This window comes from Phoenix dactylifera, chromosome 4, assembly GCF_051530095.1.
Source record: "Phoenix dactylifera cultivar Ajwa chromosome 4, Ajwa_hap1_PhDact_Kaust_v1.1, whole genome shotgun sequence".
In the NCBI taxonomy this organism is placed as follows: Eukaryota; Viridiplantae; Streptophyta; class Magnoliopsida; order Arecales; family Arecaceae; genus Phoenix; species Phoenix dactylifera.
The window spans coordinates 3924724-3940676 of NC_143193.1; the positions used below are offsets into that span (position 1 = coordinate 3924724).

The 15953-nt window shown below is 40.4% G+C and overlaps 1 protein-coding gene across 2 annotated transcripts in view; it reads left to right on the plus strand.

The window, feature by feature from the left end:
* The window catches only part of LOC120107379 (norbelladine 4'-O-methyltransferase-like), a 66100-nt gene extending 50268 nt beyond the window's left edge, over nucleotides 1–15832 (plus strand). Inside the window, exons 1-2 of one of the 2 annotated variants that reach the window (XR_016400147.1) lie at nucleotides 1428–8871; nucleotides 15397–15832. Coding sequence is in view for 1 of the 2 variants with exons in the window: in XM_089930046.1 (XP_089786172.1) it covers nucleotides 15397–15690 (294 nt within the window). In the remaining variant the exon portion in view is untranslated. Of the gene's footprint in view, nucleotides 1–1427; nucleotides 8872–15396 lie in introns of those variants that run through there. The other variant, XM_089930046.1, reaches the window with a different exon arrangement.
* Nucleotides 15833–15953: the final 121 nt, after the last annotated feature.

A 15953-nucleotide genomic window follows, 5' to 3' on the forward strand; every position in this document is an offset into this window, starting at 1 on the left:
CGCTGCACAATCCAAACTAGATGACCTAGGCCCCGTTTGGCAGACCTGATGGTAGTAGAGCTTTTGGAAGTAGAGCCTTTTGAATTAGATTTTTTATAAAAAGCTATTTGTTGTTTGGTAACTATATTTCTAAAGTGTTGTGTAACTTTAATATGTGTTTGATAAATAAACTGAAAAAGTATTTTTGGTATAACAAAATAACTTTGATGACCCAAAGATTGATTCATAGATTGATTTTGATGATCACAAAACCTTGAAGTATAGATACTAATGTTTATGTTGCAAGGAGAAAGATATTTATTTTGCAAGGAACATAGCAAGTTGGAAGAACACAAGAAGGCCTCCAAAAGCTCTCAAGAAAAGTTAGAAGAAAGCTACAATTCATTGGCCCAAGTTTAAAGTTCAAAAGGTTCAAATTGGAGGAGTAAAATCAAAGGAAAAATTCGAAAGAATAGTCTTCGAGTCGACTCCTGAGGAATTCGAGTCGACTCCAATGTTTACCGAGTCGACTCCGGGGAAGTATGAGTCGACTCCTAGGAGTCACAGGCAGAAAAGTCAGAGAGCAGTTTTCGGGTCTGAGATTCGAGTCGACTCCAGTGGAACGCGAGTCGACTCCGATGGTTGGTAGGTCGACTCCAAAGAAAGCGAGAGTCGACTCTCAGTGGTACACAAGGGAAAACTCAGAGAAGCAGTTTTTGGACACTGAGATTCGAGTCGACTCCCACAAAGTCCGAGTCGACTCCAAAGACAGCGCAACCCCAAGACAGAAGACGGTATTTTCGTCTCTGAGAGGCGAGTCGACTCCAAGACAAGTCGAGTCGACTCCAAGGCAGCGCGGCTCCAAAATACAGAGGATCAGTTTTCCGACTCTGAGATTCGAGTCGACTCCCAGACAGCTCGAGTCGACTCCAAGGCAGCGCTACACTAAGATGGCAGAAGACCAACTTTCGGGAACTGAGAGCCGAGTCGACTCCAAGGAAGTTCGAGTCGACTCCAAGACTGGATGAGCCAAAAGACAGAGAATCGGGAGTTCGGGGTCTGAGATTCGAGTCGACTCCCAGGACAGTCGAGTCGACTCGAGTGGACAAAATTCAAATTTGGATCCACGGACTACAGAGGATGAGCCGACTCCAAAATTGCCAGGTCAGCGCCAGAAGTTGGCGAGTCGACTCCGGGTTAAGTCGAGTCGACTCCCAGTCAAGACGGCAACTTTAATTCAAACTTGGAACAGTTGCCGAGTCGACTCCGGAAAAGCTCGAGTCGACTCCTGCTACAGCCGAGCCGACTCCTGATCGCGCGAGTCGACTCCAAACCCAACGGTCATATTGTCAGGAGCTGCAGACTGGTTCCAACGGCTCTTCTTTTGTCTCTAACGGCTATATTCTTGTTTCCACGTTATCAAAAGCTATAAAAACAAGAAGAGAGCTAGGAGAGAAAAGAGAAAAGTGGGAGAAAACATTTAGGAAAGAGATTCCAAGGGAAATCTCCCATAAGCACAATAAGGGCCATTCAAAGTGAAATAGAGAGAAGAAGAGCTTCCAAGTGTATTCCAAAGCTTTCTCTCCATCCGTGTGCTGCCGCGGTGATCCTCTACTTCGTGCCAAATCAGAAGAGGGTCAAGTAAAGAAGAAGTCGAGCTCCTCCATCTTCAAAACTCGTTTGAGGGCTTCTCTTTACTTTATTTGTTTATATTGTTATATTTGCTTGTTTAAGAAGCTTTGATTTGTTTTTATTCTTTGTTTTAATATCTTGTAACTTGATTCAATCAAGGGATTGAATCAAGGGGTTAAAGGTTTGTTGGTAAGCCAAAGGAAAAACCAACGGGGTTTAAGGTTTGTTGGTGAGCCAAGGGGAAAACCAACGGGGTTTAGGTTTGTTGGTGAGCCGAGGGTAAAACCAACGTGTAAGGGTTTGATTGTGAGCCCGGGAAAACAATCGGAGTGGTTCTAGTCGGTGAGCCTGGGAAAACCGACCGAGTTCGTTGTGCGCTCGTAAAACAACAAGTTGGGTTGTGAGCTTGTAAAACAACCGGCTGTAATCTGTAGGATTATAGTGGAATTCCCAAGAGGTCTTGGGGAGTGGATGTAGGTGCTGGGATGCACCGAACCACTATATTTTTGTTGTGTTTGAGATGCTCTTTGTTGACTGACCTCCTCACTCACTTACTTAGATATTAAGCTTGCTTAACTCTTCTTCGTGCATCCTTTAGTTGCAAGCATAATCAATTTACTCAATCATTAAATTGAATAGCATACTAGGGCAAAATTAGGCTAATCTTTTATTGAACCCACTGCTTAATAGTTGATTAGATTAGAATCATACTCTTGCTAAGGTTAAGCTTCACTAAGCATCCATACAACTTAGCATAATTAATCTAAAAGATTAGAAGTAGTTTAAAAGTTTTAAAAGACCCAATTCACCCCCCCCTCTTGGGTTGTCACCTTGGGCAACAAACTTTAAAGGACATCGCATAGTATCATACAACAGAGCATAATAAAATATAATATATATTAATACATAAATATATAATATAGTATAATATTACTGTAATGTAATATAATATTATTGTAATATAGTAATATAATATTGTATGCTATAGTATAATAATATAATATAATTTGATATTATATAACATAATTGTGGAGTGATTGATCATAACCCTATTTGATTTTGATGAGCTCAAAGCATCTGAGTATATCTCTTGTTTACTAATGAATTCAATTGAGTGTTTTAGTGAAAATCTTGTCTAAAGTGTTTCTAGACTTGGTTCATAATATTTTGGATAAGTTAAGAAGTCAGTTTGAACCAAAGTCTGAGACTCGAGTCGACTCCAGAGTATTACGAGTCGACTCCAAGCGTATCAGAATCACTGGCACGGGCTCGAGTCGACTCCGGATCATTACGAGTCGACTCTGACTGAGAACAGACAGACGAGCAGAAAGCATCAACTCAAAACCTGTCAGCGAGTCGACTCCTGAAGTGCGCGAGTCGACTCCGATATTTACCGAGTCGACTCCGGAGTAGTATGAGTCGACTCCAAGGAGTTACAGACAGAAAAGTCAGAGAGCGAATTTCGACCCTGAGATTCGAGTCGACTCCTGTGGAACGCGAGTCGACTCCGATGGTTGGTAGGTCGACTCCAAAGAAAGCGAGAGTCGACTCTCAGTGGTTCACAAGGCAAAAGTCAGAGAGCAGTTTTCGGACTCTGAGATTCGAGTCGACTCCCGCAATGCGCGAGTCGACTCCGAGACAGCGCGACCCCAAAAAGACAGAAGACCGAATTATTGTCTCTGAGAGCCGAGTCGACTCCCAGACAGCTCGAGTCGACCCCAAGGCAGCGCTACACCAAAAAGGCAGAAGGCCATGTTTCGGAAACTGAGAGCCGAGTCGACTCCAGAACAGTCCGAGTCGACTCCAAGACTGGACGAGCCAAAAGACAGAAGATCGGGAGTTCGGGCTTTGAGCGCCGAGCCGACTCCCAGGATTGTCGAGTCGACTCGAGTAGGCCAGGTTGAAAATTGGCTCCGTGGAATTCATGGGATGAGCCGACTCCGAAAATGCCAAGTCAGCTCCAGAAGTTGGCGAGTCGACTCCGGGTCAAGTCGAGTCGACTCCCAGTCGAAGAGGCCACTTTAATTCAAATCCGGAACAGTTGCCGAGTCGACTCCAGAAAAGCATGAGTCGACTCCTGCTACAGCCGAGTCGACTCCTGATCGCACGAGTCGACTCCGACCCCCAACGGACATATTGTCAAGTTGTGCAGAGTGTGCAGAACGGGCAGAAAAAGGTGTCTAACGGCTAGTTTCCGTGGGGGATGGCTTAAATAGCCACAGAGGACTGTAGCAAGGTAGAGAAGCACCATTCCATTCAAAGAAATCAAGCATTCATTCTCTGCATACTTGTCTTCAACGAAAAGAAGGAAGAGCGCCATTAACTCCATCCAACTTCCTCTTCTCAGCATTTAAAGAAGCCTCCTCCTGCATTCAAGTCGACCAGACATTCCAGAGGAGACTCAAAGTTCAAGAAGCCCTACTCTACTCCAACTCAAAAGTGTTTGAGGGCTCTTAACTTCTCTCTAGTTTATATTGTAGCAAATCTGCTTTTTAAGAAGCTCAGTTTTTCTGTTTGTTTCTTATTCTTTCCATATTATCTTTGCTTGGTTCAATCGGAGGATTGAATCAAGGGTGTAGAGGTTGGTTGGTGAGCCGAGTGTAAAACCAACGTGTAAGGGTTCGATTGTGATCCCGGAAAAACAATCGGAGTTGTTCTAGTCGGTGAGCCAGGAAAAACCGACCGAGTTCGTTGTGAGCTCGTAAAACAACAAGTTTGGTTGTGAGCTTGTAAAACAACCGGCTGTAATCCAAGGGATTATAGTGAATTCCCAAGTGAGACTTGGGGAGTGGACGTAGGAGCAAGGGTTAGCTCCGAACCACTATAAAGCCTTGTGTTTGTGATTGTTTGTCTCTTTCTCTTACTCTCATTTCATTCACAGCACATAGCAATTAATTAATCATCTTGGTAACGCATTAATTAGTCATTCACAACGTTTTAATTGCAAAATTATTTTAAAATCCAATTCACCCCCCCTCTTGGGTTGTCTATCTGGGCAACAAGTGGTATCAGAGCCTAAACTCTTCTACCCTAAGAGTAAAAGATCAAAATGACAACCCCATTTGGATCTTCCCACATTGAGGGTCAGTCCACCCAAAGACCCCCATTCTTTAATGGATCCGACTACTCATATTGGAAGGCTAGGATGAGAATATTCATCCAAGCCCAAGACTATGAGATGTGGACTATTGTAGTAAATGGACCATACATCCCATCCATCTATGTAGAGGGTGTCACTGTACCTAAACTAGAAAAGGATTGGGATGAACATGACATGAGAAAGGCACAACTCAATTCTAAAGCAATGAATGTGCTTTACTGTGCATTAGATAGGAATGAATTCAATAGAGTCTCTACTTGCAATTCTGCAAAAGAGATTTGGGACAGACTTGAAGTGACCCATGAGGGCACGAATCAAGTCAAAGAATCCAAAATAAATATATTAGTTCATAAGTATGAACTATTTAAGATGGATTCTAATGAGACAATTACTAGCATATTCACTATGTTTACTGACATTGTCAATGGCCTAAAAAGCCTTGGCAAAAACTACACTAACAGTGATCTTGTCAGGAAAATTCTTCGCTGTCTACCAAGGTCATGGGAAGCCAAGGTGACGGCAATCCAAGAAGCTAAGGACTTGAACAAGCTTCCACTTGAAGAGCTCCTTGGATCCCTAATGACTCACGAGCTAACAATGAAGCAGCACAGCGAAGAAGAGTCCTCCCATAAGAAAAAGGTAATAGCTCTCAAATCTACATCATCTAACAAAGATTTGTCTTGCAGTAGCAGCAGTGAAGAAGAAGATCATGAGGGAGATGATGATGAGGCTCTTCTTGTGCGCAAGTTCAGAAAATTCATCAACCACAAGAAGTCCTATCATCAAAGGAGAGGCCCCTCAAATTCCTATCGCAAGGATAAAGGTAAGGAAAGGGAAAATGAGGGGATTGGGTGTTATGAGTGCAAGAAGCTGGGGCACATCAGAGCTGAGTGTCCCTTACTAAAGAAGGGCAGGAAGTACAAGAAGAAGAAAGCCCTTGTCACCACCTTATCGGACTCCGACGCATCATCTTCATCATCGGATGAGGAACAAGAAGAAAAGGCCAATTTCTGTTTCATGGCCAATGAAAATGTGGTAACATCTAACACGCATCTCGATTTTACCTTTGATGAATTGTATGATGCATTTAATGAATTAATGATTGAATATAAGGCCATAAATCTTAAGAATAAAGAACTAAAAATAGCTAATCAATCTTACCTACATAAATACGATAAGTTAGTTAAGGATAAGGATTGTATCACCAAAGAAAATACAGAACTTAAAACAAGCAACCAAATCTTGATACAAAAGAATAATACCTTAACTAAAGAAAATGAAAGGCTGAACAAAGAAACATTAGAACCCAAAAACAATAAACATATAAATGAGAGTATCACAAAAGAACTGAATGATTTAAAAGCAGAAAAACAAACACTAACTAAAGAACTTGAAAAATACAAATTCTTGGTTGAAAAATTTACATATAGTTCAGAAAAACTGAATATGATACTTAATAGTCAACGAGCAGTATTCAATAGAGCAGGTTTAGGATATAAACCTAAAAATAAGCAAAAACTTCTGAGTAACTTCTTTGTTAAAGCTGGAGAAAGCAAAACTAAGAAAGTAACCTGCTTTTGTTGTGGAACTGTAGGACATAAAGCAACTGTATGTGATTATAGGAAAGGAAAAACTAAAAGAAAAATTAAAAGGGTATGGGTTCCAAAAGGAACTAATATGACTAACCATGAAGGACCCAAGAAAACTTGGGTACCTAAGATTATATGATCTGCTTGTGTAGGAGTGTCTTGCAGCCAAGGTCAACAAAAATTGCTGGTACTTGGATAGTGGCTGCTCAAGACACATGACGGGTGACAAGGATCAATTCTTCACCCTTGAAGCTAAGAAGGGAGATGCTGTGACTTTTGGAGACAATAACCAGGGTCACATCATTGGTATAGGTAAAGTTCAAATTACCTATTCTACTTTTATAGATATTGTTCGATATGTTGATGGTCTTAAGCATAATTTATTAAGCATTAGTCAATTATGTGATAGAGGCTATAATGTTATGTTTAAACCATCACTATGCATCATAACAAACCCAAATGACAATAGTTTAGTTTTTAAAGAAATAAGACGTGGAAATGTGTATGTTATAGACCTTGAGGATCTTGCCAAACACAACCCATGTTTAGTTGTTAATGAAACTAAGAATAATGATGCTAGTTGGTTATGGCACCGTAAGTTAGGTCATGCAAGCATGGACACAATATCTAAACTAGTTAAAAGAGATTCTGTGATAGGTTTGCCAAAATTAAAATTTGAAAAGAATAAAATATGTGAAGCATGTCAATTTGGCAAACAATCAAGGAACTCCTTTAAATCTATAAATTGTGTCTCTACCTCTAGACCTCTAGAACTACTACACATGGACCTCTTCGGACCAACTAGAACCACAAGTCTAGGAGGAAATAAATATGGTCTAGTTATCGTAGATGATTACTCTAGATTCACTTGGGTTATGTTCTTAGCACATAAAGATCAAGCTTTTTCAGTCTTTAAAAAGTTTCATAAGGAAGTAACAAATGCTAGAGATTCTTCAGTCATAGCCATTAGAAGTGACCATGGAACCGAATTTGAAAATCAGTTATTCGATGAGTTTTGTAGTAAAAAGGGGATAACTCATAATTTTTCTGCACCTAGGACACCACAACAAAATGGAGTTGTGGAGAAGAAAAATAGAACTCTAGAGGAAATGGCTAGAACCATGTTATGTGAAAGTAACCTCCCTAAGTACTTTTGGGGAGAAGCCATTAATACTTCTTGTCATATATTAAATAGAGTTTTATTGAGACCTATTATAAAGAAAACACCTTATGAACTTTGGAAAAACAGAAAACCAAAGGTAAACTATTTTCATTTCTTTGGATGTAGGTGTTTTGTTCATAATAATGGAAAAGATAATCTAGGAAAATTTGATTCTAAATCTGATGAGGGCATATTCTTGGAGTACTCTACAACTAGTAAAGTATATAGAGTCTTTAATAAAAGAACCCTAGTTATAGAAGAATCCATACATGTTGTCTTCGATGATTCTAGTGATATCTCTTCTAGTAAGAGAGTTAATTTTGATGATGATACGGAAATTCTTGAAGAAAAGATTGACGAGATGACATTACAAGATAATAATCAAAAATTAATTGGAGATGTATCATCAAGCCAAGAGATTATAGTAGATCATGGGCTAACTAAGGCGTGGAGGTTTGCTCACGGGCATCCTAAGGAATTAATTCTAGATGATCCATCTCAACCCGTTAGGACAAGAGCATCCCTTAGGAACTTAAACACTCATCTAGCTTTCGTTTCACATTTTGAGCCCAAACACATAGAAGAAGCTGAAAAAGATGTAAATTGGATAAATGCAATGCAAGAAGAATTAAACCAATTTACTAGAAACAAGGTATGGAATCTAGTCGAAAGACCTTCAGAATATCCAATTATAGGTACCAAATGGATTTATAAAAATAAACTTGATGAAAATGGAATTGTCATAAGGAATAAGGCTAGACTAGTAGCAAAGGGCTATAATCAAGAAGAAGGTATAGATTTTGATGAAACCTTTGCTCCTGTAGCTAGACTTGAGGCTATTAGATTATTATTAGCATATGCATGCTCTAAGGACTTCAAACTATTTCAAATGAATGTAAAAAGTGCATTTTTAAATGGGTATATTAATAAGGAGGTATATGTAGAACAACCTCCTGGTTTTGAAAATCATCAATACCCTAATCATATATATAAATTGAACAAAGCACTTTATGGTTTGAAACAAGCACCTAGAGCATGGTATGAGAGGCTTAGCAAATTCCTATTAGAACATGAGTTCTCTAGGGGTAATGTAGATACAACACTATTTCTGAAAAAGCAAAACAAAGATATGTTATTAGTGCAGATTTACGTTGATGATATTATTTTCGGTGCTACTAACAATCGCCTCTGCGAAGAATTTACTGATTTGATGCAGAGTGAATGTGAGATGAGCATGATGGGAGAGCTGAACTACTTCCTCGAGCTTCAAATCAAACAGTCTGACGGAGGCATCTTCATCAATCAAGCCAAATATATCAAGGAGATGCTTAAAAAGTTTGATATGGAGGGAAACAAGTCAATCAGCACCCCCATGAGCTCATCATGCAAATTAGACCAAGATGAATCAGGTAAATCTGTAGATCAGAAACTATATAGAGGTATGATAGGATCTTTATTGTATCTTACTGCAAGTAGACCTGATATCATGTTTAGTGTTTGCATGTGTGCTAGATATCAGTCTAATCCTAAGGAATCACATCTAATTGCAGTTAAGAGAATCTTTAAATACCTAATAGGAACTAAGAATATAGGTTTATGGTATTCTAAAGAATCTAGCCTAAAATTAATAGGATACACAGATTCAGACTTTGCTGGATGTAAACTTGATAGAAAAAGTACCAGCGGGTCTTGTCAATTTCTAGGAGAAAACTTAATCTCATGGTTTAGCAAGAAACAAAACTCGGTTGCATTATCTACTGCTGAAGCTGAATATGTTGCAGCCGGGAGTTGTTGTGCTCAAATCTTATGGATCAAACAACAATTAGAAGATTATGGCATTAAACAAGATAAAATACCCATTAATTGTGATAATACAAGTGCCATTAATCTAACTAAGAATCCAATTCAGCATTCAAGAACTAAACATATTGAGATAAGACATCACTTCATAAGAGATCATGTACTGAATGGTGATGTGACACTACATTTTGTTTGTACTGATGATCAATTAGCTGACATTTTTACAAAACCCCTAAGTGAAGAGAGATTTAGTGTTCTTAGGAGGGGATTAGGAGTGATTGATCCATGCTAGTGGTGTTTTCCACTAGTTCATTGATTTTGATGATTAGATCGTGGTTAATTTAGAGTCTCTTTACAATGATCATCAAATCAGATCATAACTTAGTGATTTTTCCTCATTCGGCACGAACACAGCATGATTTTTAGGTGCGTGCCAGAGTTCGAGACGACTCGAGTAAGTTTCAGAGTCGGCTCGTAAGGGGGAGTCGACTCGCACATTTACGCGAGTCGACTTGAAAACAATGGCAGCAGAGGGGGAGTCGACTCGCATACAGTAAGAAGTCGACTCGAGGTCAACAGGCGCCTAAGGAGAGTCGACTCGCGCATATTTTGGAGTCGACTCGAGGTCGAGTCGACTCGCGACTCAGAGGAGTCGACTCGCAGTCGGGATCCGACTTTTTAACCCTAACTCCATCGTTTAGAAAACACTTATTTTCACCGCCGCCACTGTTCAAAATCCTAGAGCCGACTCCTAGAACGTCTCCGGCCGCCCCTAGGTCCTTTTCCCGTTGATCCTTCATCCTCCATTAGGATTTCATACCATTCTAGGTCAACCATGCCTCGCAAAGCCACTGTCCCAAGCCGGAAGAGGCCCCATTCCGCGACCGGTGCCGAGCGGCGTTCCAAGGCTCGGAACGACCCCGTGAGGCCACAACCTCCGGCTCGTTCCCCGCCGAGGGCCGTTCCCTCGAGGCCGTGTGCCGGGAAGGCGGTCTCCACCGGGAGATACGTCGATTTCGACTATCTCTCCCGGGAGGGCTTTACGATAGGAGAGAGACTTAGGGCCCAGGGCTTAGAGTATTTCCTCACCTTAGATCTCCCCACATACCCTGGACTAGTTAGGGAGTTCTACGGTACCGTCCACAGGGGCGATGGGGGTATAGAGGGCACGGTAGCCGGCGTCCCATTATTCATTTCGGAGGATATCATTGCTCAGGTCCTCCATCTTCCCCAAGTTGGGGTGGCACCCGCACACCCTAGGGATAGGACTGAGGCCCTTACGGCCATTCTAGGGCATCCACCCCAGTCCCCCTTGGATGAGGTATCCGCTAGCTCACTTCCAGTTGAGGTGCGGATCCTCCTGAGCAGCTCCGGGAGTTGCGCCAGGAGATAGTTAGAGACCTGCGGGATGATCTACTTCGGGAGCTCCGGGGTTCAGTGCCTGCTCCCTCTCCTGCACCATCTTCAGCGTTGGTCCCTTCCTTGACAGCCGTGACTGACATGACGGCCCATGTACGGAAAGAGATCTACAACGTGAGGAGCTTGATCCAGGCCCAGTTCTCCAGTATGAGTGAGGTCACGAGCACCACTCGGAAGATGCGCGATGACATAGGACATGACATGCGCACCACTACTCAGGGGGCAGAGCGCTTGGCGAATGTACTGATCGCCAAGCTGGACACACTGCAGGAGACCCTGACTGAGCTCTCCACTACACATAGCAGGGCCACCTCATCCATTATCTCTCAGCTCGGGCATGTTACAGATGCGGTCACTCTCCTCATGGAGCAGAACAGATTGAGAGGAGGAGCCACATCCTCGAGAGGAGGAGCCACATCCTCGAGAGGAGGAGCCACATCCTCGAGGAGACCTTAGCTGCTTTTTGCTTTATTTTGACATGTATTCCTTTTTGCTTTACTTATTGTATTCTCAAATGTATTTACATACAAATCAATACAATGAGTAGACGTATTCTCTTCAATTGTGTGCAATTTGATCTCTAATTGATTGTTTGTTCTGCTTACCTCCTTTTTGATACGATGACAAAAAGGGAAAGAAATATTTAGTAGATATGTAAATGGAATCAACATAAAAGAAATCAAAATGAGAATCAAAAATTAAAACATAATTTGTTCTTAGTGGATTTGGTACCTCGAGGCTCATTATCTCTCTGTTGGGGCTCCTAATGGAGTAATCTCCAGAATCTATTCAAGGGATATTCGGAGATTAGTTGAATCCTACTCAAGAACAAATTGACAGATTTTTTCTCTAAAAAAATCAAAAATTTCAGTTCAAAAACTTCAATGCTTTAAAAGAAAATTCAGAGAGTCAAAACAAAGTTGAATGCATATGTTGAGGGGGAGAATCTGAATTTTTAAGAAAGCTAAATCATTAAATATATATAAGCCAAACAATTGATTGCATGATATGAAGGCTTATATAATTCCAAATGAAAGGGGGAGCTTTAATTCCAAAATTTATTGTTTCACACCTTTCAAGCTTGGATAAATTAAATAACCAGACACTTGAATTCATTTATGGATTTTATTTCCTTGTTTATTGAGCAATTCACTTTACATATACTCAATGTTTTGTCATCATCAAAAAGGGGGAGATTGTGGAGTGATTGATCATAACCCTATTTGATTTTGATGAGCTCAAAGCATCTGAGTATATCTCTTGTTTACTAATGAATTCAATTGAGTGTTTCAGTGAAAATCTTGTCTAAAGTGTTTCTAGACTTGGTTCATAATATTTTGGATAAGTTAAGAAGTCAGTTTGAACCAAAGTCTGAGACTCGAGTCGACTCCAGAGTATTACGAGTCGACTCCAAGCGTATCAGAATCACTGGCACGGGCTCGAGTCGACTCCGGATCATTACGAGTCGACTCCGACTGAGAACAGATAGACGAGCAGAAAGCATCAACTCAAAACCTGTCAGCGAGTCGACTCCAGAAGTGCGCGAGTCGGCAGGTACCTATCCTCCTGTAGGTTGATTTGTGCGATGCATGCACCAAGCTGCAGTGGCAAAGAGAAAAGAAAAAGAGGGACTTGGTTGGTCGAGTCGACTCCGAAGTAGTATGAGTCGACTCCAAGGAGTTACAGACAGAAAAGTCAGAGAGCGAATTTCGACCCTGAGATTCGAGTCGACTCCTGTGGAACGCGAGTCGACTCCGATGGTTGGTAGGTCGACTCCAAAGAAAGCGAGAGTCGACTCTTAGTGGTTCACAAGGCAAAAGTCAGAGAGCAGTTTTCGGACTCTGAGATTCGAGTCGACTCCCGCAATGCGCGAGTCGACTCCGAGACAGCGCGACCCCAAAAAGACAGAAGACCGAATTATTGTCTCTGAGAGCCGAGTCGACTCCCAGACAGCTCGAGTCGACCCCAAGGCAGCGCTACACCAAAAAGGCAGAAGGCCATGTTTCGGAAACTGAGAGCCGAGTCAACTCCAGAACAGTCCGAGTCGACTCCAAGACTGGACGAGCCAAAAGACAGAAGATCGGGAGTTCGGGCTCTGAGCGCCGAGTCGACTCCCAGGATTGTCGAGTCGACTCGAGTAGGCCAGGTTGAAAATTGGCTCCGTGGAATTCATGGGATGAGCCGACTCCGAAAATGCCAAGTCAGCTCCAGAAGTTGGCGAGTCGACTCCGGGTCAAGTCGAGTCGACTCCCAGTCGAAGAGGCCACTTTAATTCAAATCCGGAACAGTTGCCGAGTCGACTTCAGAAAAGCATGAGTCGACTCCCGCTACAGCCGAGTCGACTCCTGATCGCGCGAGTCGACTCCGACCCCCAACGGACATATTGTCAGGTTGTGCAGAGTGTGCAGAACGGGCAGAAAAAGGTGTCTAACGGCTAGTTTCCGTGGGGGATGGCTTAAATAGCCACAGAGGACTGTAGCAAGGTAGAGAAGCACCATTCCATTCAAAGAAATCAAGCATTCATTCTCTGCATACTTGTCTTCAACGAAAAGAAGGAAGAGTGCCATTAACTCCATCCAACTTCCTCTTCCCAGCATCTAAAGAAGCCTCCTCCTGCATTCAAGTCGACCAGACATTCCAGAGGAGACTCAAAGTTCAAGAAGCCCTACTCTACTCCAACTCAAAAGTGTTTGAGGGCTCTTAACTTCTCTCTAGTTTATATTGTAGCAAATCTGCTTTTTAAGAAGCTCAGTTTTTCTGTTTGTTTCTTATTCTTTCCATATTATCTTTGCTTGGTTCAATCGGGGGATTGAATCAAGGGTGTAGAGGTTGGTTGGTGAGCCGAGTGTAAAACCAACGTATAAGGGTTCGATTGTGATCCCGGAAAAACAATCGGGGTGGTTCTAGTCGGTGAGCCAGGAAAAACCGACCGAGTTCGTTGTGAGCTCGTAAAACAACAAGTTTGGTTGTGAGCTTGTAAAACAACCGGCTGTAATCCAAGGGGTTATAGTGAATTCCCAAGTGAGACTTGGGGAGTGGACGTAGGAGCAAGGGTTAGCTCCGAACCACTATAAAAGCCTTGTGTTTGTGATTGTTTGTCTCTTTCTCTTACTCTCATTTCATTCACAGCACATAGCAATTAATTAATAATCTTGGTAACGCATTAATTAGTCATCCACAACGTTTTAATTGCAAAATTATTTTAAAACCCAATTCACCCCCCCTCTTGGATTGTCTATCTGGGCAACAATAATACATCAATGTATTATGATATAATGTAATATAATATTATATTTATAGTATAATACAATAATAAAGGTATAAAATATTATAATTACTATTATATATTAATATTTTATTAATATAATATTTTTAGGAACTAAGTTTTGGGTTTTTTGTTTTCTTTGTTGCGACTCTTGCAGATTTCTGTAATATAAAGAAATATTTTCTGTAATTATAATATTTTATCATGGATATTTTAGTCTCAAAAAAAAATATAAATCAAAACAACTTTCCGACGCATGCTAAAATTGTTTTTTCGAAGAAGCTTCATTTTGGAGCTTCTCCCAAGAAACTGTTTTAGCTTTCTGGCAAAGCTAAAATAGTTTTTCGATTTTTTTACCAAATGCCTCTATTTCATCCAAAAGTACTTTTGGAGGATCGGAAAGTACTTTTGGCCCATCAAAAGCTCTGCCAAATGAATCATTAATTCACCAAGCCATTATACCTTACTACTCTTCCTACTCTATGACTCAAGACAAAATCTCAAACTTTTAATCTAAGTTTGAATTAGACTTCCAACATGAAGTATATTAGTTGTCAAAGAGTGCAAAATTAATTTATTTTTCTAATCATTTTGTATTTTATTTATTCACTAAGTACCATCTTTACTTAAAGAGTGAATTACAAAACCTCCTAGAGATTTGGAGTAAATTATATTTACACACTTAGTAGTATGAAAAATCTACGCTTACCTTCTTGAGATTTATTTTTATCCAACACTTTAACCTATAACTTAACAGAACATTAGTCAAACTGTTAACTTTAAATGAGATCCAAATATTACGTCAGAAAAAATTTTTAAAATGGCAAAATAACTTTATGTGACATAACAACCACCCAAAGATTTAAGAAAATATATATATTCTCTTCCTCATTCAAGGACAATTTTGACTTTTTATATGAGGTAAATGGATTCACTAATGTCGTTAATTTAACTAGGTGTAAGTGTAAGTTTTACAAACTATTGGGTGTAAGTATAACAAACATAAACCTCAAGAGAATTTATGAGATTTACTCAGTTAAATTATACAAATAATAGCTGCAAATGTAGGGATTTATTTTGTCAAAGCATGGATCAAATTACTTTGAAATCATCATATCTTAATACCACCACTATACAAAGTAAGCATAAAAATTACCAATCCCTTCGACACTCTTCATATATGCTTCGGGCTTTTAAAAAAAATGTTTCTCTCATCTCTTGGCAAGCAAGCATGTTGCTTCTATTCTGATTTTTGAGTGTAAACCTTTGAAGAACCTAACAAAAATGGAATGCTTGAATGGAAAACAATATTTTTGTTCTAAAACTACAATGCTGCCATATGGTTAAACTATCATTGGGTTTTCAAACAAGACAATTTGTAAGTGAAACTCTCTATGTAGGAAGTTACTGCTATATGATCATGATAACGAAATTTCACTGACAACTGCAGGTAAAGGAAGATGAGTTGTTTGATTTTGCATTTGTTGATGCTGACAAGTTAAACTATGGAGAATACCACGAACGCTTGCTTAAACTCGTGAAGATTGGAGGAGTTATTGCCTATGATGATACTCTTTGGTCTGGTCTTGTCGTTGCTCCGGTGGGTACTCCTCTTTCTGAGTATGATGCCAAAGTCATAGACTACTTTCTGAAGTTTAATGATTTTTTGGCTACTGACTCCCGGATTGAGATATCACAAGTTTCTATTGGTGATGGACTCACCATCTGTATGCGTCTTATCTAATTATGTGGTTTGATTATACTAAAAAACTTAAACTATTGGGTGGAGATCGACCCAAGCTTGTGAACCTATGTGGCACCTCTTTATCAGTGATGTGGGGAATCCCATGACATAAATCTTAATTTACATTGCATATTTGAGCATACTTTTTTTTTTCTCTTGTTCCAACTTAGTATCAAAGCTCAGATTATTGGAGAATGTAAGTTCGAATCCACTCGAAATAATTATTTATTTAGTCAAGCAGGTTCTCTTTTTGACCCAACCCA